Source organism: Gavia stellata, chromosome 4 (assembly GCF_030936135.1).
Source record: "Gavia stellata isolate bGavSte3 chromosome 4, bGavSte3.hap2, whole genome shotgun sequence".
Lineage (NCBI taxonomy): Eukaryota > Metazoa > Chordata > Aves > Gaviiformes > Gaviidae > Gavia > Gavia stellata.
Window position 1 is genome coordinate 19,317,067 of NC_082597.1, and position 24,234 is coordinate 19,341,300.

At 39.1% G+C, this 24,234-nt stretch overlaps 1 protein-coding gene across 1 annotated transcript in view; it reads left to right on the forward strand.

The window, feature by feature from the left end:
- The window catches only part of TAFA5 (TAFA chemokine like family member 5), a 367,242-nt gene that overhangs the window by 237,230 nt on the left and 105,778 nt on the right, over window positions 1-24,234 (forward strand). The window contains exon 3 of the mRNA XM_059817195.1: window positions 7,469-7,618. Coding sequence (XP_059673178.1) covers window positions 7,469-7,618 — 150 coding nt within the window. The remainder of the gene's footprint in view (window positions 1-7,468; window positions 7,619-24,234) is intronic.

Consider the following 24,234-nt stretch of genomic DNA (forward strand, 5'->3'; position numbering starts at 1 on the left):
GCAAAACTCGAGACCCCTCACCAGCTTTGTCGCCCTTCTCTGGACACACTCCAGCACCTCAATGTCCTTCTTGTAGTGAGGGGCCCAAAACCAAACACAGTATTTGAGGTGCGGCCTCACCAGCTCTGAGTACAGGGGCACGATCACCTCCCTGCTCCTGCTGGCCACACTGTTTCTGATACAGGCCAGGATGCCGTTGGCCTTCTTGGCCACCTGGGCACACTGCTGGCTCATATTTAGCCGGATGTCAATCAGTGAGATCCTTTCCAGGATACCTGGCAGGGCAGGGCCTGGCAGCCAGGGGGGCACTGGGGCAGCCCCAGCCCCAGGCACCAGTCGCCTCCCTGGGCACGGGCTGAGGCCAGGCCTGGGCCATGGGCTCTCAGGTGGGCCTGACTCAGTGGGGCCCATGGCCAGGCAGGGCAGGGCTGTGGCGAACTGGAGACGAGCATTGCTGCTGCATCGCTGAGGCGGGGGCTGACGGCCCTGGCGGGGCTGGAAGGGGGTCCTGGGCTGTGGGCAGGGTGTGCTGGGCAGGGACAGTGAGGCCTATTGTAGCCATCACTGCCCTGACGTAAATTTCTCTCTCAATACTGTACTTTCAGCTGTGATTTTCTTTCTTTTTTGTAAAATGCAGCATATCAAATGTGTTGGTTTTGACTTGAGACTGTATAGGAATTTTAGAAATGACATTGTCATGTCCTAAAACCATGGGATCACTATGAATTACTATTTAAAGTAGTGTACCAAACGAAAATTTATTTAGAAGTAGGTCCATATATTTAAGTGCCTTGCTTCCACATGTCTTTATACATCCTTGGCTTGATTTTTCAAGCCTTTTCTGGTCTGGAATCCCCCTTTGTACCAATTCTTTTTGAGAATTGCCTTCAGAAACTTGAATCTTGAAGTTTGTTTTTACTGAACTTTGGGTTTACGTTTTTTTTCTTTCTGTTATGTTTTTTATAGTAGGATATAGGGAAAATGACTAATAACTATACAACAAAATATTAAGCAATTATGTACAATAACAGTATCAGGTGCAGTAAGTTCAGGCATTAGGCTTATCTGGGAAAAAAAGGGATCTTAAAATGGTTCCTGAATGTATCTTGAATCTCCACAGACTCTATTTTCTTTCCTGTGCAACTATTTAGAAGAGTAGGATCTATCTTAATTAAAATTTATTGCTTATTTCAGAATGGAAGGGCTGAAAGCTATTTTCCTATCCTCCTAATGTCTGTGCTGTTTATGTGCTTGAGATGGCTAAGTGGTAGTCTGAAAATTGCAATAAGATTAGTAATTACTAAGGGGACATAATGTACTGTTTCGTTGCAGTGGAACTCTGAAAATACTTAAAGTGACTCTTAAAAGGAGAAAGCGTTCATTGTATTTTTCTCTTGTTATTCATAAGTTTTACTTAACTGGGTTCTTCAGCGACTTTTCCTTCAAGAAGTGAACACTGAAAACACATCTTCTGAGGCATATTCTCTTCTTTTATACCACTAAAATCCAGAATCACTCCTTTTAAGTTTGGGAAGCTACAGAGGTCACATGGAAAGGTTGATTCCAGCCAAATATAGCTCTGAGCCTGTAATGAAGTAAATCTATGGAAAGTTTTGAAAAATTTGGTCTGCTGCTTTTTGGTTTACTTGGCACCTATGGGTTACACCACTAAATTAGGATTATACAAATTAGTTACTTTTTGTTTCAGACAGTGACATTGTCCTGTCGTCTTCTGCTGACAGCATGATCATACCCTCAAGAAAAACTGGTAAAGACTGTATTAAACAGGTTGTCTAACTTTACTGGCATGAAGAATTGCTTTGTGTAGTCTGTTACTTAAACAGACACAATGGTTGTTTCAGTAGAAAGATACAAGGTCCTAAATGATATACGAAGCATCTTGGAAACAAATGCTTTCAATATCAGTGACTTTAGCAACAGAAAAGGGAGACAGTGTATTTCCAAGAATATATTCTACTGAAAAATTGAAATGCCCCTGTATCACATAAATTAAGATTGAAACAATGTTTTTACTTGATAGTTATTCTGAAATTGTGCTGATTCATTTGAACAGTTTTTTCCTATACTGAGTTACAGAAGCTGAGCCAATTCTGGTCTGTTACTTTAGATTAAATATGTTTTTTCAGAAGCTTTGTTGGAGTTGCTCTTTCTTATTTTATACTAGTTGAATTTCCACAAATTTTGCTATTGTAGCTTAAAAGTGAGTGTGGTTCTTTGGGGCAAACCAATTCTTTGCCATAATCTCTGTCATTCTGAACTAAAACTGAAAAAGAAAAGGTAATAGGACTGTCTGAAATTGGATGATGTTCAGTGTAAGAGATCTTTTTGCAGGACATTTGCTTTGAGAAAGGATATATAACATAAAAAAATTCAAATTCCACTTAAATATATGCTTTTTATTTTTTAATCGAAATATGTTTAAATATTTGTTATTCAAGTTAACGTCAAACTGTAAATCATGAGTGACACTAAGTACTTAAGTTCCCCCTTATTTCAGTAGGAATTGTTGATAATCAGCTCTGCTCAGGAGTTGACATGGCTCTGTTGTCAGAAAGACTTCAATATTGTAATAGAAAACTACTGAATGTATTCCTATGATCTGATTTGGAAACAACTCCTGCATTGTGTTCACTGACAAAAGAGTATCTGAATCTAGCCAAGATTTTTAATCACATCTAACTTTACGCATTTTGAACTAAAAGAGCTTGTGTTGCTAGGCATCAAATTGATGATGCATGGAAAAATTGTTCACTGAAACTATAGTATAAACCTGCATGTACAATTCATAAGTAGGTTTTCTGGATGAGCACGAAATCTAAAACCGTGGAAAGACCCGTATATTTAGATCACGTTTGATTTTCATTCTAGCCAGAGATACCATGAGTTCATCATCTGATTTTATTTCTTTAAATGAAATTGAGGGAAAGTCTTCAGCTTTTCAGCATACATAAATTAAAAATTCATAATATCTATAACTTGCTGTAATCAATGTGTATCAAGCAGATTTTATTTTCTATTAGAGAACAGAAATATTTTCCTCCACAGAAAATTAAAATATTATCCCAGGTACCTTTCATGCAATACAAAAATATTTATTATTTGAGGGTTTTTACCTATGACAGACAAAACATCTTTCAAAAGCTTTATTCTTTCAGCAATGGCATATGGTTGACAGAGGACTCTTAGTAATACATATAAAAAATGCCATTTACTTTTAAAATTTTCCATAACAAACTCTTTTCTTTCAAGAATGTAAGTACTAAAGAACTTTTAGAAATGTAATAGCTTTACCTTGGGATATTTCCTGTGCCATTTGCTAAATAGATGTACCTAAATTCACTAATTCCTACAGACTTCCATGAAAGTCTCACAGAGAGCCGTTTCAGAACTGATAACGGTGGAACTTCATTCAGAAAAAAGCAAAATGGGTGCTGAGTACAGCAATTACTGTAAAGAAGTCCATGGGTGCAAGCTAGAAGCCAAAAGCCTAATCCTGTTGTATTTGGAATTTTAATGGTTGTGGGGTTTTTTGCTTTTGTTTTAGTTTGACGTGCACTTTTAAATCAGAATCCTGTAGTTTACCTTTTTCCGAAATAATTTCATATAGAAGCATGTGTGCTTGTGGTGGGAGAGAGAGGGGGACATATCAATTGGCATTTTAAGAATACAGTACAACATTATAGAAGAGCATTAAAAAACCTGAACCTTGTCTCTGTTTAGTAACCAGATGGTGGCAACACAAAATCAAATAACTTCCAGTGAGCTCTTAATTACTAAAATAAATTTATAAAATAAATATTTATAAAATATAAAATATATATTAAAACAAAAACAGCAACAAATAAATACCCACTAATTTACTTGGAAAACTGGATGATGGTAACTGAAACAATTTTTATGCTTGGTCCCTAAAATAATAAAAAATGACTTTTTTTTCTTGGAAGAAAAACTTTCAGAGAAGGCTAGTATGAATCAGAGTTCTCTGATGATGCTTACCTTTTTTTTTCCCCCAAGATTATTTCATTTAAGTTGGAAGGTGGTGAATTGCTTTGTGTACTGCAAGTACATAAATACGATCTACTGAAAATATGGAGTCTCTGTGACTGTTCTATAGACTGTGGCTCTTAATCTCTCAACTGGAAAAGCTCCAGTGAAACTCTACTCATTGCTGCCTTGAGATTTCTTCTCTGTGCTTAGGATTGAAGTGGAGAGTGTTCAGAGGCTCATAGACAAATGGCCTTTTTTCATTAATATCTTTGAAAGAGGTCACTGTGTCAATTTCACTGAAAATGAAAGGTAGCCTAATTCTTGAAACTCGGTACTTACAAGAAGTATATTCCTTTTGTTCCATCATTTTGTACCTTACATTTCTAGATTAAATTGTTAAAAATCAAAAGTAGTATACATGTCATTTAAGTAAGGTACTCCTGTAGACGTACCCTTTACTTAATGAGAGACAGAGAGGACATGCTTTACAACAGGACGACTGTCTCTGGAAATGGGCCTCCATAACTTTAACTAATACTTTTCAGGCTTTACAGCCATCTAAAGCCAAGTAACAGCGGATGTACGCTATGTTGCAGTGCTCAATATACTTGCAATCTTTGCACCCTGTGACACAATGACCAGGAATTATTTATGTCACATCCGTGGGAAGAGCTGCTGTATCTCTACAATAACTTCTTATTTCCTTCTGCTATAGAAACAAGAATGGCAACAGAGTAATGATCTTTAAAAAAAAAAATAAGATTATATTAAATGTTTTTATAATCTTTCAAATTTTCCCTTATTTTTAAAAGCTGCACAAAATTCCTTGAAAGGCAGTGTGACATCATCTTTGTATAGCAATTGCTCTCATTTAGGTATCCCAGTTTTTGAAGTTCATCAAAAAAATGAGGTCACTATGCCTGAAAGAAATTATCATCTCTAAACAAAATAAACAACTGAAAACAGTCAAAAACCAAATAGCCCAGCTGGCTCAAAATGAACCTATGCAGAACTAAAACTGGACAGGTCCAAAAGCGGAAAAGATTACCTATAGGTGTTTTTACCGAAAGTCACTGCTTGCGTTCCCTGGAAAGCTTTTTGCTTTCACAAATTATCTTGACATAAAGCTTTGTTGTTCTTTTTCTCCGAGTATAGTCCTTATTCACCTTCACTGTGCTGTAAAACTGGTTCCTTTCCTCTGAAATGGGGTTTTTTATAATGATTATATGATTTGCCATTTCTTTTAATGAAAGTGATAATAGTATAAAGACTTACAGATAATGGAGAATATAGCAACCCATACTCTCAGGAGCACTTACATATATCATATATATGCTTCCACTTTTTCTTTGGTTTCCATTCAATTCCTACTCTCAATGCAGGACCGTGATCATGATGTTCAAACGCCTAAGGGGTCAAGATCTAAATACACATCTGATTATGTCTCTTTTACATGATCTACTAAGACAGCTGTATTCCTTGGGAGCAATACATCTCCTACAACCCAGAATGAAATATATAAGCAATGGGGGAAAAAAGAATGCTTTTTTTTCAATTCAAGATGTTTCAGTGTAGCTGGATTTCCCTTGTCCATAACTGGAAAATCATGTGCCACTTTCTTTCTTACTAAAACTTTGCTTTCTAACCCAAGATTTAAGAGGAAACAAAGAAAAAACAGCACATAATAGGTAAAAAATCCTCTCATCAGTATGTTTATCCTAAGATGTTTTTGTTAACAGAGTGGGTGGAAAAGAGTAGAAACCCAGAACTGGCAGTAGCTCGTAAGTCTAGTTGCCAGCAGCCATTAAACACTATGGTGATAGTGTTCACAATCATGAATATCATATCTGTATTTATAAATGCCTAATGTATATTACTTACATGTATGTCATACAATTGCATGAATTTGTAGTTCCTTGTGCCATATTCATCTTTGAGATCCTCGGTTTTACCATGTTGTAATTCACTGTAGTGTAGAAGTCACAGCAACATAGAATTTAGGTGGCTTAACAGTGAACCCAGTCACAATGCCATTGACAGCCTACAAAATTTTGCTATTCTGACAGTTTCAAAACAGTATCCACACAATAGGAAGCATCGTAAGCTGATTCTGAGAAGAATATACTGGGTAAACTTGTATTCTGAATGGAAAAAATGCAGTATACAGAAATATCATTACATTTCTAGACTTAAACGCCATTCATATATATTTCACCTTTTTTTGTGGGTTTTTTAATTTTAATGTTAATATAAATTTAAAATGTCTTCTTTTTGTCTCATCGTTCTTTTTCAATGTTTCAACAGCATAAAAATAATTTACTGTTAATATTATTTAAACTGCATAAGTTTTTAATAGATACAATGTTGCATTTGTTGCAATCCTATATTTTTATGAAAACAAAATACAGCAAGCTTGTGATTCGCAGATATATTTTTGCACATATTCATTTGAAGGTTTAGAATTGATTGCCTACAATGACAAAACCCAATAGAAATTCTATTTACTACTGTACCATAAAGTTCAGAAATTCTATGTAATACAAAGTGATAGCTGGGATTTTTTTCAGTCTTACTATGCATTGAAATTCAATAATGTATCTTTCTTGCGTGTAAAATGTAGTATTTTCGTATACGGGTAGCCTACTATTCGTTGTACCAGAGGAAGAGCATAATTTTAAACGTGTTACATTTACTTCAGACTAATAATCTTCATAAAAGAATTTTTTGCAACTTTTTGTTTTACCTCATAGCATGGTCCAAATTCAGAATTAGGTGGTGTGGATTTCCTTAGTATTCGAGAAAAGCTACATATATTGGAGAAGCCAATAAAAGCAAACAATGTTACTGAGCTAACAGGGCAGTGTCATTTTACTATAATTTGCAGAACAGCTACATAGTAAATTTAGTAAAAGAAAAAACACCAGCTACTTCAAATATGAGTCAGGTAGAGAATGAATTACTGACCAGTTTAGATGAAGCAAGAGACTGACAATCCGGTCAAACATGGGCATACTTTGAAAGACTTTTTCTTTCAAAAACAATATGCAAAGCAATTAGGACTTCATTGTATTCATGGACATGTGGGGGGTTTTTTGTTTTCCATACACTTTATCATCTCTTTCTTGAAAATACACAAAGAGCACACCATTTAAATTTCATTGCTGTAAAAGCAGATTGTTCCTTTACTTAGCCAACATAAGTAAAAGTAACCTGTGTGACCTCAGCTCTCTGGCTTTTATGGAACAATAATAATTTTCTGACAGAACCAGTTTGCAGAGTTCTCATATGTTCACCACAAAGAAAAATTGTATGTCATCTCAATTTTATTATATCCATCAGCTGGCTGCCCATTTGTTGTGGAGTGTCTGCTGTGACATAGGGCTGTGACTCTATTCGGCTGTAATAGATTGCCTGTAGTGCATTCAGTGACTCTGGTACCTGTTGCTGGTTCTTTTTCCAGGTCAACTGGCTGCAGGTACATGTGAGATTGTTACTTTGGACAGAGATAGCAGTCAGCCCCGAAGGACTATAGCCCGACAAACAGCTCGCTGTGCATGTAAAAAAGGACAGATTGCCGGTACAACAAGAGCAAGGCCAGCCTGTGTTGATGGTAAGAAGCAAAGATCTATTCAATCAGTTTCTGCCAATACAAGAGTGGTGTAAACTGGTAGTGTCTCATAAAATAATAAAAGTTCTATAGAAGAAATTTTCATGTGTCCCAACTAGCAACGGCAATACCATTGAAACTCCTCAAAAGAGCATTACTGATTAATAGTATAGATATTTCAGTTACAATTTTTTAATCGGAATTTTCACTTTTGTTTTAGCTTGATATGCAGTTCAATGTTACTGTTGTATTTTGCATGTGATGATAGGATCAGCAGTGAAATGACATTCTTTTTTCCCCTACTTTTTATTCTTTGTGACATTAAAAAAAAACCTGCAAAAGACCCTCAAAGGTTTTATGCCACTGGGAAGCTAACGTGACTGCTCCTGTGTGATAATTAATATTTTTAAAGAAAACACTGATACTATAGTTGGAAAATAGTATCTGAATATACATGTCCAGCATTCCTTCTCTCCTTAAAATGATGATTCTGTATGATTCACTGCAGATGCAGTGATAGCATGCAGCTGGAAAACTGCTGACATACAGGGAGGTGTGAAAATATTTCACTTCGAAATAATTTTTAGAGACAAATGTTACAGCTAAATAAGACATTAACAGTAGCACAATCTTCAAGACAGGTCTGCCAGTGCAAAGTTATTAGCAAGCATTCATATTAAAAATAAAATTGGAGACATATTGAAAATAGTTGAATGCAAAACGATCTAGGCTCAGTTAACAGAAGTTAAAAGAAGATGTTTATTTATAGAACTATAATAAATTCACAGCTTGCCTTTGAATACCGACTGGTTTGAGTCCTCAAATAAAAATATTGCTGAGAACACCCTACTGTTGCCTCAGAATTTGGTCTTACCAGTGATTATCAAAGAAGACAGCTCAAAGGAGATTTCAGAGCCTACCCACAAAGCTAAATATAGAACATCATGCACATTCTATTTTTGCATTTTCCTTTCACTGTCTTTGCTACTCTGTAAGACAGTTTCTTAGCTGTCTCTTTTGTAGTGTGATACTATATCCAGTAATTCTCTTCTTTCCTGTTTTATTGTAAGATCATAAGACTTAATTGTTTAAGAAAGGAATTATTTTATTGTGTCATTTATAGTTGTAACTTGAACAAAAATACTTGTTAGCAATTTAAAAATTCAACATATGTTTCCCATTTTAAAACAACAAAGTTCTAAGGGAAAATACAAGTCTTGCATCATCTAGTGGGAACTAAACACTATTTTCCCTCAGTCAGTTATGGCCTGTGGTGAGATTCATTCACTGTAACTTGGGTATCCAAAGTTAGTTGTCTAACCTAGTAACTCCAGTTTTTATTTATACCCAATGGAGAGCAATTCTCAGAGAAATTTATCTCATCCTAAGTGCCTAAGATAAATCAGATGTAGCACTCTCTGGTACTCACTGTTTCTCTGCCTTGCCTTAAGACATCTGTGGTGATGAGACTTTAGATAGCTAGAATGTACGTGTCAGTAAGAAGACATGACTACACCTCATCCTCAAATTGCTATATTAGCTTAGTTTCCAAGCATGGAAAGTTTGATGTCATTTAATATTAAGAAACTTTTTTTTTAGTTTATCTATTTTATTGGGAACTCACGAAGAAGGGCTATTTAAAATTCTGCTTTTGCTTTCAATGTACCTCATCATCATTTTATGAAAACAGAGAACTGGATGACAGGATCTCTGGTTAGGTATTGTGTAATCAGAGAGGGTTCTTTATGTAATACTCCACATTTGAAAAATAAGTGGTAAGTTCATCAGTTGAAAAATAGAGCTTCCGATTAACTTACATGTCCAAGTATTATTAATTTTCTAAAGCTTTTCTACATAGTTCTAATAAGGTATAATAGCATGGTTCTTTATTATTTTGTGAAATGTTTATAGTTAGGATGTTGAGCCGTTTCCTAAGAATGGTAACTGCAGGATGTGTAGGACATGCTACTTTGCTTTCCTGGACACTGTTAGGGATGTTTTGTAATCAAGCTCAGAAAGGTTAATGACACCTAGAACAGTATATCAAATTCCCAAATTAAAAAGAAGGCACAAACCAAATCTTTTTTTTATTCATGAATGAAGTTAAAAAAATAGTTTTACATACCATAAATACAATTATATAGGAAAGGATAAACCAGCACTTTATCTTGTCTCAAATTTTCTGCTTGCAAATAAAGCTGTCAGATAAATTTGCCATTGACTAGTAAGTATCCATCTGTGAATTTACCAGGTTCATAGTTTAAAGAATACTCACTGAGTTTTACCGTACTGTTTATATTAATTCCTAGAATAAAGTGTTTCAAACACAGCTACTAAATGCTTTCTGGACAGAACATGAAATCTACATAAAATTATATCTGAGAAAAGCTCATTTTGTCTCTGATATTAAGTCACATACTGCTGGTTTAGGATGGAACAACCAAACATAATTTGTTTTTGCAATTTTTTTTTTTAACAGTAAAGAAGGGTATTTTCACCTATGAAAATCTTCAATCTAGCAGACATTCCATTCATTTTTTTCTTATAAATCCCATTTTACTAACAAACAAATCCTTCTGTGAGCTTTCTTAAATATGACATAGAGTATGCTTTTGCAAATTTTCTTTATTTATATTATTGTTGATGTTAAGAACATAATTGCTATTTGAGATTTCATTTCTCTATCAAAAAGAAAAAAATCTTATCGAGCAGTGTTTTTTTTCATGACAGTTTCCTTTCCAAAGATTTGGTTCTTTTAGTTTTATTCTTTATATAGTCTTGATTTTAATGAGATTATTTTTGAAGTAAAGGTAGCAGAATTAGACCTTAGACCTTTAATAATTAATGCAAAGTAATTTGTGAGGGAAGCAGACATAGTAAGTGTGACCTGCTAATCTACTACCAAGAAAACATTAGCTAACAATTGTGTTACAGCTTCTGGCAAGAGAGTGTTTTGAAGATTCAGTACCAAAGCTAGTAATTTTTACAACCCTCAAATGCATTATGTTGTACCTTGTTACCATTTGTTCACTGTTTAATGTAGAGAAGTGCCTTAGAATACATTCAGTTAAGCTGTATATTTCCTGGAGCTCTGAAATGCAAGTGTCAATTATTGCAGCAAAAAGAGTAAGTAATTTAAGGGCTCTTAAACCTCACAAGCATTGTCTGAGATTGCACTTGTCAACGTAGCTCTTAGAGTAAGTCCTGAGCTGATTACCAGAATCCACTCCGATTTTCACTGCTGCATCAGCTAAGGTCTTTTACTAAGAAATGAAAGACAGTGTGTGTCAGATAGATAAAAATGGAATTCTTAAAAATGAAAATGCAGTGTTTAGGGCTTGGTCTGAGCAGAGCATGAAGAACAGAGATTTTCTTGAAATTTTTCCCTATGATGAAGAGTGCTGATTTAGTCTTTATTTTTTTCTAGCAGTCTTTAAGTATGGCAGATTGCTAATGTAATCTGAAAAAATGGCATCAATATTCACCCTGATTTCAAGCTTGATTTAGTGTTGATTGCTTCATTCCTAGACCCACAGAGTCATAATGTATATTTGGTATGTTTGTTTGTGATGTGATTTTTATTCATGAATGTAGGTTTTGTGACATTATGACAGTAGTTTGCCTGCACTTTTAGTTGTATTATTATTATTTACAACTAGCATTCCCTAGTCCCTTTTTTGAGATCAAATTCCATAGCTATGACCTCAGTTGCTTTACTTTGATAAGATATTATATTTCGACATAGCATCTGGTTTATCACCAGAGTAATTTCCCTGTGTGTCAGTGAAGCTTCATCAGTTTTTTAAGCTGGAGCCTGTGAGAGACTGGAAGATAGCAATTATTCTCTATTTTTGTCCAGTACCTTCACTAATTTAAACTTGTTTCAAAGCAAGTGACAAAAAGTCTTTGATAACTGTGTGTACATATGCACCCATGGTTTGCGTTCTTTCACAAGAATTGTATCTATCTGAAAATAAGATTTGTTATGCTAAAGCATTTCATAGAATACAAGTATATTAACCTGTGAAGAGTGGGATGAACATTTAAATGTTCAATAGATTCCAGTAATTCTGTCCAGTATATATTTATAGCTTGAAAATAAACAGCAATTTTCTCCAGGAAATAGAAACAATTGATGAGAGGAAAAGTGGTATGAGAGAAGTGGTTTAATTGCTTGAGAAAATTAGGATGGTGATATTTAATTTGCTTACCTGAATTCTGTGATTGAAGATTCTCATGCTCTGGATTCTGAGTTTTGGCTGCTTTTATGACCACAAAGTGCTATGAGAGTCCCAGGACATTGATCCTGTTATCCAAAATTCCTAAATTTGGAATAGTTGGAGCTCAGGTAACTGAATTTGAAGCGTTCAGGCAATTCATGTTGTGAATCAAAGTTTGTTTGGTTTTTTTTTTTTTGACTTTTTAAAGTTTTAATAAAGTTTTAATTCTTTTGCAAGGATTGTAACTATTATTTTCCATAGAATCTTAGTTGATATAATTTGTTCATATATTATGATTCACATGCTTTTCTGTTGGCATTGATGGATTTTGTTTAACACAGAAACTGAGGATCCAAAAGGAAGCCACATCATTAGTTTCGATCAATAGTTCTCTGCTCTTCTCATTATCTTTCGGAGTCTACAGGGAGGTATAGGGGTCAGAACTGATCATTAATAGAATCCTAGGTCATGTACTTGAAAAAAAACCTGGAGAGCTTCATCATTCTGAAGTATCTTATCCATACTGGGGAAAAAAAAAGAAAAAAAAGAAAAAAAGAGGACTATAATGATTTTCAGAAATGGGAATTTTAGCTTTAACATTTACAGTATTTCATATGTTTGTTAATGTGCTATTTATATTATTTTATCCTGGTTTTATTGCAGATAATTGCAAATGTTTCCTCACTGTAAATATTATACATTTACCTTTGCTGCATTTAAGGTATGTCAATTTAAAACAAGCGAAACCAAAAGGCAAAGCAGGATGGATATGAAATTAAAAGGAGACAATAATATTATGTAGACATTTTGCTGGACCAGAAGTGGTGTGCTGTATAGTGTGGAAGATTTAAGTCTAGGAGGAGAGGGAGTATTTGGTCATCATGAAAATGATCAGAGGGCTGGAACACCTCGTCTGTGAGGAAAGGCTGAGAGAGTTGGGGTTGTTCAACCTGGAGAAGGCTCCAGCAAGAACTTATTGTGGCCTTTCAATATATAAAGGGGGCTTATAAGAAAGACAGAGAAGAACTTTTTACCAAGGCATGTAGTGACAGGACAAGTGGCAATGCTTTTAAACTAAAAGAAGGTAGATTTAGATTGGACATAAGGAAGACATTTTTTTCGAGGGTGGTGAGACAGGTATGGTGAAACAGGTTGTTCCATGAACAATGGAGTTGTGGATGCCCCATCCCTGGAAGCATTCAAGGCCAGGTTGGACGGGGCTTTGAGCCACCTGATCTAGTGTAAGATGTTCCTGTCCATGGCAGGGGGTTTGAACTAGGGGATCTCTAAAGGTGCCTTCCAATCCAAACCATCCTATGGTTTTATGATTCTATTTGACACTGGACAAATGGTATTAATTACATTATGGTGTCAGCAAAACAATTGCCTCTTCTGCTAGGTAGTTATGAAGTTAAACAGGTTAGAACATGTATTTAGCTTGCCTTGCTATTCTTCTTGGCAGATTGGAAAGAATGACAATTACTTTAAACTGGAGAATATTTTGCCTATAATAAACAATTTGGAAAAATTATCCCAGTAAAATTCTGCTGATTCCCTGGGGTCTGAAATACAATATCACACATTTTCTGTTTTTCCTTTCTCTGTTTGCACAGAAAGCCTGGGTATCAAAAACCTCTGTCAATACTAACATTTCAGTTGCTGAATCACAGAAAACTTTCTTACACTTTTGAAGATTCAGGTACACTAAGTAGTTAAAGTCATTGAGTGGCCAGTATGTACAGAAGACCACATGTTTAGGAGATGTCTAGCACCCCTGAAAATTAAATCCCTAATCTGTAAGTACTTAATATTACTACTGAGTGAGAGGCCAGATTCAGCTGTAAAGAAATGTGTATGTGATTGTTTAATATCTGTCTCGGAATATTCTGACTGTGGTCATGAGTTTAATTTCCAAAGAATAAAGCAATTTTGTTTATAATCAGGGCTTTTAAACAATACTAGAACTTGTTAACCAGTGGTCCTATTTAATGCTGTGTATGTTACTGGTAGGATGTAATAATGCACTGCAATATTAGAATATCTTTCAAGGAATGGAATAAATAATATTTTGGTCATTGCTTATATACCCTTATTTTAAGTTTTAGTATACCTTATTGAGCCTTGGCAGTCTTTTACTGTTTTTTTGTTATGATGTACCTGAGTTGTTCCAAACACTGTGTATGCTCATTTATGAAGTAACCATTGGGTACTTATCCTATGCTGTACCTTAGAATATTAATAATTTCTATTTATTCCTACCAAGAAATTTTAAAGATGTACCCTTACTATTTTCCTTTGCTTAGGCAGTCAGGGAGGGAGAGCACCTATACATTTGCCAGCAACATATGTATCAAACTTAGTTTTCAACATGATTTAAAGAAATAATAATTCTTTTCTCCCTTTCCTCATCCCGACTTCCATATATGCAGTCACAATTTCATCTGTACCTACAGATGCACCAAAGCGTGTACAAAGCTTTATTTTCATTCAGCTGCCTTTAGACAATTCCATCAGAACTGTAGATTTTCCCAGTTACTGACAATAGAAGTAAAATTGTTTCTGTGACTCATGAGCCTCCCCTTCCTATGCATGGTACTGGCACATTATGACAATTTCCACCTTGTGGGTCACTATTCATTTAGAAATGCACAGGAAGTTGAATTTGACTCCCGTTGCTTTCCTTCCTGCTCCAAACTGTTAAGGACAACATGTGACATTCCAAATCAAGTTGAGTAATACTTCTTATCCAAATAATATCACAAACTTGGTAAAATCTTATAAACATGCTCACGTCAAGTACATTTATTCTCTTTGGTCATGAATGTCAAGTGTCAGTTAGACATTGAAGTGTTGCTGGGGAAGAAATGCCAGACAGAAGACAGAAGGTGAGCAATGTAAAACAAATATATCAGTAGCTGCAGCATCAATGGCAACACTGATGTGTCTATAAGAAATACAGGGAGGTAAGTTAGGTTTCCCCGCCTAATTGAGAATCTACAACAGGAATAACCAAAGACATGACAAAAAACCAACCAACCAATTGAAAAAAACCCCAACTGCTTAGGAAGGTAACAAGCAGGTCGGTAACTACCCTAAAGGAGTATTTTCACCAAGAACAAGAGTTAAGGGCTTCACTATGTTATGAAGTGTTTGGTACCTAAACTCAAACAACTGCAGCCCCACCTTGAGTACTGTGTGCAGTTTTGGGCACCTCAATATAAGGACATCAAACTCTTAGAGTGTGCCCAGAGGAGGGCAACCCAGATGGCGAAAGATCTCGAGGGCAAGACTTACAAGGAGCGGCTGAGGTCACTTGGCGTGTTCAGCTTGGAGAAGAGAAGGCTGAGGGGTGACTGCATCACAGTCTGCGACTTCCTCAAGGGGGGCAGCGGAGGGGGAGGTGCTGATCTCCTCTCTCTGGTGATCAGCAACAGGACATGAGGAAATGGAATGAAGCTGCGTCAGGGGAAGTTCAGATTGGACATTAGGAACAAGTTCTTCACTGAGAGGGTGGTCGGCCACTGGAACAGGCTCCCCAGGGAAGTGGTCACGGCACCAAGCCTGCCAGAGTTCAAGGAGTGTCTGGATGACACTCTTAGTCATATGGTTTACTTTTAGGTAGTCTTGCAAGGAGCAGGGAGTTGGACTTGATGATCTTTATGGGTCTCTTCCAACTTGAGATATTCTATGATTCCATGGCTGGATGTGGGATAAAGATGCTGTATTGGGTTTGCGTGGCAACATTTTGGTAGCAGGGGGGGCTACAGGGGTGGCTTCTGTGAGAACCTGCTAGAAACTTCCCCTGTGTCCAACAGAGCCAATGCCAGCCGGCTCCAAGACGCACCTGCCACTGGCTAAGGCCGAGCTAATCAGCAACAGTGGTAGCACCTCTGTGATAACATATTTAAGAAGGGGGAGAAAAACCGGGAAGCGGCAGCCGGAGAAGAGAGGAGTGAGAATATGTGAGAGAAACAACTCTGCAGACACCAAGGTCAGTGAAGAAGGAGGAGGAGGAGGTGCTCCAGGCGCTGGAGCAGAGATTCCCCTGCAGCCTGTGATGAAGACCATGGTGAAGCAGGCTGTGCCCCTGCAGCCCATGGAGGTCCACGGTGGAGCAGATATCCACCTGCAGCCTATGGAGGGCCCCATGCAGGAGCGGGTGGATGCCCGAAGGAGGCTGTGGCCCTGTGGGAAGCCCACACTGGAGCAGGCTCCTGGCAGGACCTGTGACCCCATGGAGAGAGGAGCCCACGCTGGAGCAGTCTGTTCCTGAAGGACTGCACTCCGTGGAAGGGACCCATGCTGGAGCAGTTCGTGAAGAACTGCAGCCCGTGGGAAGAACCCACGTTGGAGAAGTTCGTGGAAAACTGTCTGCCGTGGGAGGGATCCCACGCTGGAGCAGGGGAAGAGTGTGAGGAGGAAGGAGCGGCAGAAACGATGTGTGATGAACTGACCGCAACCCTCATTCCCCGTTCCCCTGCGCCGCTCAGGGGGAAGAGGTAGAGAAAATCGGGAGTGAAGTTGAGCCTGGAAAGAAGGGAGGAGTGGGGGGAAGGTGGTTTTTTTTAAGATCTGGTTTTATTTCTCATTGTCTCATTCTCATCAAACTACTCTGATTTTGATTGGCAGTAAATTAAACTAATTTCCCCAAGTCAATGTCTGTTTTGCCCATGATGGTAGTTGGTGAGTGATCTCCCTATGTCCTTGTCTTGACCTACGAGCCTTTCGTCATATTTTCTCTCTCCTGTCCAGCTGAGGAAGGGGAGTGAGTGAGTGGCTGTGTGGTGCTTAGTCCCGCTGGGACTAAACCATGACAGATGCAGACCAAGATTTTGCGTAACGCTAGTGTTTGCCACAGAATAATTCATTCTTCAGCAGTCAGATAGCAGACAGTGGGTACTGATCACGGCTTGAAAGTCAGGCCCAGTATGGGTTTATGGGTTCTCAGGCTGAGTACCTTTTTTTTTTAGTAGAGATCAGCTGCTTCCTAATGGCAAGCAGATCTATAGATCTCCTTCCATGATCTAAGAATGTTTATGGAGTAACAAATCAGGGATGTAGAAGAATTAGGTTTAAATAATTATGTAGCAAATTGGCAAATTATTTTCTACAAGATCCTGAAGGATTATACACCACAGATTGACAGGAAGCACTTTGGATATATAAGGGAAGTAGATCTGGGATAAGAGTAAATAAAATGTAATTGAAGATAAAATACTTTTCTAAGCCTTGTACCTCTAACAAAGTAACCAAACTGGAATTACTTTTCACTCATAAGCATCCTCCTTTGAGGTTAAAACCGGCATCAATACACCATTTCAGGTTAAGTGATGGCTGTCTTTCTAAATGGTAGTGTAGGGAAATATTTAGGAAAGCAGAATTTAATTATGTGATTTGGAAGGTGGCCAGGAACCAGGGGTTAACACTGGTACTGTTGCAAAGAGTGCTGAGAGAACTTTAATTGCCTCTAATGCTTAGTACCTTGCTTTCACATTTCATCTGAAAGACAATACCTTCAACCTCCCGGTGTTTCATTGGACACATTAGTTCATCAATGCTAACAGCTTCGTTTCCTTTCGTTCCTTGACGCTCCTAAGCAGTCACCCATGTAGTCTAATCCTCTTTCATCTATGTGCTCTGATGGCAGTTTCAGCACAGAAAAATGGTTGGAGGTTATGTGACATTAGATTGTTGAACGATTTTCTGAGGGAGTGGCTAGAAGCCTAACTACTACAGACATTTTAAATTGAACTGGACAAAATACTAGAGAAAATATTATGCATTAGCATAAGTATGCACTGCATCACTGGATAGTGTTTTCTGTGCTTGATTTCTTGCGGCAGAGCACTACCAACAACCACAGCAGTCTGATTGCAGTCTGTTTCATTAGCTAACTTCAGGCAATAGGTCAACATGACATTCCTAAGTTCAGGAGTGTGGTCACTGTAAGCTCCTTCTGCAGGCAATGATATGAGATGGGCATGTCAGAGGTCACTTATGGGATTAAAGAGAACATAGGATGACTAGCAGAGTAGGTTTTCTGCTTGAATGTTATGTGTGTAAACATGTCAGGCCATCAGCTGCTCAGATTGCCTTCTGGAAAAGCCACTGTCTTCACTGACTAGAGGCAGTTCAAGGAAAAAATGTAACATTTTTATATTACCTTCTCTGCTTGTCATCTTAGGTTCTAGTTATCCCCAGAAGAGGGGGAAAGAGAAACTTTTAAAACTATTCATGTGTGAAGGTGGGCTTCTGTCAGGGCAACATGTTTGTCTTCAGTGAGTGCAAGAGAATATAGAGAGATGAGCCTTTTTATATACCCCTACCATTAATGGGTGAGATAAAATTATAGCTAAATGACACTTCTGGCATTATGTGAAAGCAGCATGGTCAGGGAATACTTCCCCCCACCAAAAAATCTCATTAAACAGAGAGAACTATAAACAGAGAAACAGTATGTTTTATAAAAGTGAATCAAGAAAGACTATAATATGGTTAGAAACGACATTTTAAAGTTATATACCACTTTATTTTTAACTTACCTTAGTTTTAATATCTGTGGTGATAGATGATATGTCAGAAGACTCCTAGAAAATGTTAAAATTGATTGATAAATTAGTGACAGCATTAATAGCACTACTACATCCAGCACCTGGTACAGAGTAGTTAATGCTAGGCACTTTTGTATGCCTCTCAGAATATTCTGCACAGGGCTGATTCAGAGAAAATACCCTCCTTGAAGACATAACCTTAGAAAGCTACCTGTTTAAAGTGATCCAGAGGAGTTGGGTTTCCCCTGCTGTTAAGGGTTGAGGTCATACTGCAGGAGGAAAAAAAAGTTTGTGGCAATAAAGCTGGCATGTTCATATCATAAATAAACTTTAGATGTGACTGTATTTTTTATTTGCATAACTTGTTTTGCTTATGTCTTACTTTTGTATTATTTCTACAATATCATAGGCATGCAAGGGGCTTCATAAACAAGTTTCATACAGTCCTGGTCTGAAAGCACTTGCAGTCTAATGACAGACTGAGTCCTTGTTTGTACAGCTGTACAAGGAAACAAAGATACGTAGATGCTTCCTTTTGATAATTATCCAGATTGTGGGGAGTAGGATAAGGAGGAAAGCCCTCTAAACTTCTTTGTACTCTCAGATGAGGTGGACATGGGAAAGTGAAATTTCCATCCACTTGTTTCAGAGTATTTCTTTGAGAGTTTCGGTCTTTCCTCTAGCATCCTTCCTAGGAGGGCATATGCAGAGGATCTCTACCCTTGCTCATCCTTTTTGAGAGGGCAGGGTTAAGCTCCAATTGAGTGAAGGAAGAGGATATACAAATAGCCAAAGTGGGACCCCAAGCATTAGGTAGGAGAGAAATGAAAAGGGATGAAGGAAAGAATTGTCTCTCCTTAAAGGAGCAGAGAGAGAGGATATCAGAGCTAGGCTATACTCAGCAAGAAAAAAGGTGAAAGCAAACGTGACTTTGACTTGGTGCAAAACAGGGTGATTTACTGTGAAACAGACTCTCATTTGAAGGGAGAGTAGCACACATAACAAGAAGGGAGCAGAATACCTGAAATTAAGAGATGTAGTACAAAATTCAGGTAAGCCTGAAGGTGATAAGAATTTTCTTGTCCTTTCCATATTTTCTAGAGCATACAAAAAGTACCTTCTGTTTATTGTTCAGTCTGTGAGCTCCCAAGGAAAATTTATCTTACATAAAGAAATAAATTAAGCTGGCAGTTACCAACCTCCCTGAGTCAGACTCACCTTCCAGCCAATTAATTCCCGCTTCCTTCCCTGAACCTCTTTCCCCCACAGCAATCAATGAAGAATTTTTTTATCATTGAGGTTTAAACAGAATTGGACAATACCTTTGATGGCCTATGTGTTAACTGGGAGGCATCCAGTCTTCTCTGTTATACTTCGTATTATACACCTAAGTTACTCAGTATTTCCCTGTATCCTATGTTACACACTGACTTTCCAACCTTCGTGCCCAGTGCCTTTGCACATCTTAGGTCTCTTTGTTCAGCACCTTTATGCTAGAGTGGTTGTTCCTCTGCCTTTCTGCACTAAGCAGCTATTGCTGTACATCACCAGGGCACTCAGCACAGACCCACGTCCAGACTCTCTCCATCACCCTGCACAATGTAAATCTCCTCCAACCCACACATAGTGTTCCCACATAGCTCCTCACTAACGTTCACTGATTCAGTGACGTAGGGGGGAAGATGTGGACCACAGGAGCAACAGAAGGGAAGCAGTCAAAGAGCTGTGGGGAGTATTGCTGAAGTGGTGTGTTCTCAAAATGAAAAGGTGGGGTTTCAGGGAAGACACTACTAGTATGGAGCACAGTAAAGGCAGGAAGAGACATAGCGACACAGAGCTACTTGATATAGAGTGGTTGGAAAGAGCTGGAAGAGGGAAGAGCACAAGACAAAGAGGTTGGAGAGAGTGGGCCAGGGCAGTATAGAATGAAGTCAGCCCAAAGGCTAGAAGTTCCTTACCTCAACAAAGAGAAGATGTAGCAGTCTAGGCTGTGCATCACAATGGAGAAATAAATTCTTATTTAGGGTAGGAAAAAAAAAATCAATATTTCTGGAGTGTTTCGGATGAAGAATAGAACTGATTTGGGGTTTGAATAGTCAAAAAAAAAGAAGGAAAAGTCCATGAATTGTTTTTTTTTTTTTCAGTTGTAATAGGGTGCTTTGATGCAATGACTAGCACTGACATTACAATAACAACAGCCAATGGAAAAAAATCACCTGTTTTCTATCCAATTATCATCTTTAATGTTTTCCTTTATTACTGTTTTGCTGTTTAGATTTTAAATATCTCCTTTAACAGTCCTACGTAATTGGAAGATTCAGTCCTCCTGACCTTGAGAATATTCAGCTTTTTTTTAAGATATATTTTTGAAGTTTACTATCTGGGGTATATGTCATACAAATTAAAAGATTTTAAGAAAAGGCTCTCTTTGGTAACATAGATGTCTTCTGCATAGAGCAGCAAGCATATTTTAAACTTCAGGCTTCATCTTTGCATGCATGACTGAATTTTTAATTTTGCCAAGCATAAAACACTGAGTATTTGCTAAGAACATTGACCAGTTCTGAACAGCTTTTTTAAAGTAAGTAGTTACCCTATACTCAGTATTTACATTCTTGCTTTAACAGCCTTAGGTCAGAGTACTTCAATTTTGACATAAGTTTTGGAAGTCTAATAAATATATACAAGTATAAAGCCAAGGGAAATGCTAACTTTGGAGTGTGGAAAAGGTGGCTGGAGCACTGAGTGTAGGTCCCAGCATAGCCCTGTCTATACTGTATATGAGCCAGACCCACTGTCAACTGCTTACATGCACTGACATGTCCTCCCTCCGTGGTCTGTGTGGTCATGTGGGGGTTATACCTGTTTGGGGTCCTTCTAGAAGGGCCTGTTGCCTGCCTGAAGAGCAACAGCAATTTGTGCCCAGCTGGAGTTTAAGCTTCCTTGCTAAGACTAATAATGTTTCCCACAAAGCGGCTGGAACCCAATTTTAATGTGATACAACTTTGTGAAACTGGATCAGGAATGTACCATGTTTTAGTTAATAATATCAAGGTTTTCTCTGTGCCTTTAATCTCAGAGGACCTCAAAAACTCCCACAGGTGTCTGTTTGTCTCTTTTAATCTGTGTTTTTGTACAGTCTCTATCTGAAGTTCAGATTTTTAGCCAAGTAAGGAGGGGGGTCAGCAATACCGCTACCATGGACTTCCGAAGGGCAGACTTTGGCCTGTTCAGGACACTGGTTGGGAGGGTCCCTTGGGAGACAGTCCTGAAGGGCAAAGGGGCCCAGGAAGGCTGGACCTTCTTCAAGAAGGAAATCTTGAAGGCGCAGGAGCAGGCAGTCCCCATGTGCCGTAAGAAGAGCTGGCGGGGAAGACGACCGGCCTGGCTGAACAAGGAGCTTATGCTGACGCTCGGGGAAAAAAAGAGAACTTACCACCTCTGGAAGAAGGGGCAGGCAAGTGAAGAAGAATACAAGGACCTCGTTAGGTCATGCAGAGAGGGAATTAGGAAGGCGAAAGCCCAGCTAGAGCTCAACCTGGCCACAGTCATGAGGGACAACAAAAAAAGCTTCTATAAATACATTAACAACAAAAAGAGGGCCAAGGAGGATCTCCATCCTCTACTGGATGCAGTGGGGAACATTGTCACGAAGGATGAGGAAAAGGCTGAGGTACTTAATGCCTTCTTTGCCTCAGTCTTTAACAGCCACACCAGGTATCCTCAGGGTATCCATCTCCCCGAGCTGGATGACAGGGATGGAGAGCAAAATAGGCTCCCCATGATCCCAGAGGAAGCAGTTAACGACCTGCTATGCCACCTGGACACTCATAAGTCTATGGGGCCTGATGGCATCCACCCAAGGGTGCTGAGGGAGCTGGCGGAGGAGCTTGCCAAGCCGCTCTCCATCATTTATCAACAGTCCTGGTTAACGGGTGAGGTCCCGGATGACTGGAGGCTTGCCAACGTGACGCCCATCTACAAGAAGGGTCGGAAGGAGGATCCGGGGAACTACAGGCCTGTCAGCCTGACCTCGGTGCCGGGGAAGGTTATGGAGAGGCTCATCTTGAGGGCGCTCACGGGACACGTGCAGGATACCCAAGGGATCAGGCCCAGCCAGCACGGGTTCATGAAAGGCAGGTCCTGCTTGACCAACCTGATCTCCTTCTATGACCAGGTGCCCTGCCTAGTGGATGAGGGGAAGGCTGTTGATGTTGTCTACCTGGACTTCAGCAAAGCCTTTGACACTGTTCCCCACAGTATTCTCCTGGAGAAGCTGGCGGCCCGTGGCTTAGACAGGTACACTCTTCGCTGGGTAAAAAACTGGCTGGATGGCCGAGCCCAGAGAGTTGTGGTGAATGGAGTGAAATCCAGCTGGCGGCCGGTCACAAGCGGAGTCCCCCAGGGCTCAGTTTTGGGACCAGTCTTGTTTAATGTCTTTATTGATGACCTGGATGAGGGGATAGAGTGCTCCCTCAGCAAGTTTGCAGACGACACCAAGTTGGGAGGGAGTGTTGATCTGCTTGAGGGTAGGAAGGCTCTGCAGAGGGATCTGGACAGGCTGGATGGATGGGCCGAGGCCAGTTGGATGAGGTTCAACAAGGCCAAGTGCCGGGTTCTACAATTTGGCCACAACAACCCCAGGCAACGCTACAGGCTTGGGGACGAGTGGCTGGAAAGCTCCCCCGCAGAAAAGGACCTGGGGGTGTTGATTGGCAGCCGGCTGAATATGAGCCAGCAGTGTGCCCAGGTGGCCAAGAAGGCCAACGGCATCCTGGCCTGTATCAGAAATGGTGTGGCCAGCAGGAGCAGGGAGGTGATCATGCCTCTGTACTCGGATCTGGTGAGGCCGCACCTCGAATACTGTGTTCCGTTTTGGGCCCCTCACTCCAAGAAGGACATTGAGGTGCTGGAGCGTGTCCAGAGAAGGGCGACGAAGCTGGTGAGGGGTCTGGAGCACAAGTCTGATGAGGAGCGGCTGAGGGAGCTGAGGTTGTTTAGCCTGGAGAAGAGGAGGCTGAGGGGAGACCTTATCGCTCTCTACAACTACCTGAAAGGGGGTTGCAGAGAGGTGGGTGTTGGTCTCTTCTCCCAAGTGACTAGTGACAGGACTAGAGGAAATGGCCTCAAGTTGCGCCAGGGGAGGTTCAGGCTAGATATTAGGAAAAAGTTCTTTACTGAGAGAGTAGTGAAACATTGGAACAGGCTGCCCAGGGAGGTGGTAGAGTCACCCTCCCTGGAGATATTCAAGGAGTGTGTGGATGTGGCATTGTGGGATGTGGCTTGATGGGCACGGTGCTGTGTGGTGTTGGGTGGGTTGGTTTTTGGTGTGTTGTGGTTTGTTTTTTGTGGTGGGGTTTTTTGTTTGTTTGTTTTTTGTTTGTTTGTTTGTTTTTTTTAAAGGTTGGACTTGATGATCTTACAGGTCTGTGATTCTGTGATTCTGTGATTCTGTGATTCTGTGATTTTCAAATGCAGACAGCTTGATTAGTAATTTCAGTTGGAAAGTTGGCAGCTGTCTATTGGTGGGCAGCAGGCAGATAAACTGCTGAAGCATAATAGCTTCACAGTTTTGGGTCAGGAGGGGATCTGGGTTTAGAATAGTGGGGTATATTCACTGTTAGAAAAATACTGCTGAACTTTTAGTACCAGATTTCCTGAAGAGCAATTCTTAGACTCTTTACTCAAATTAACTGGGTTTTGTAATTTTGTATTTGTCAGACCCAGATCTCAGAAGTAGAACTCTCAGTCTCTATGAATATTTTAAGTACCTGACCTTTGTTAATTTCAATTCAAGTCAGGCTTTAATTATTTTGTGATTTCACCATCATACACTAAGAAGTGCTGT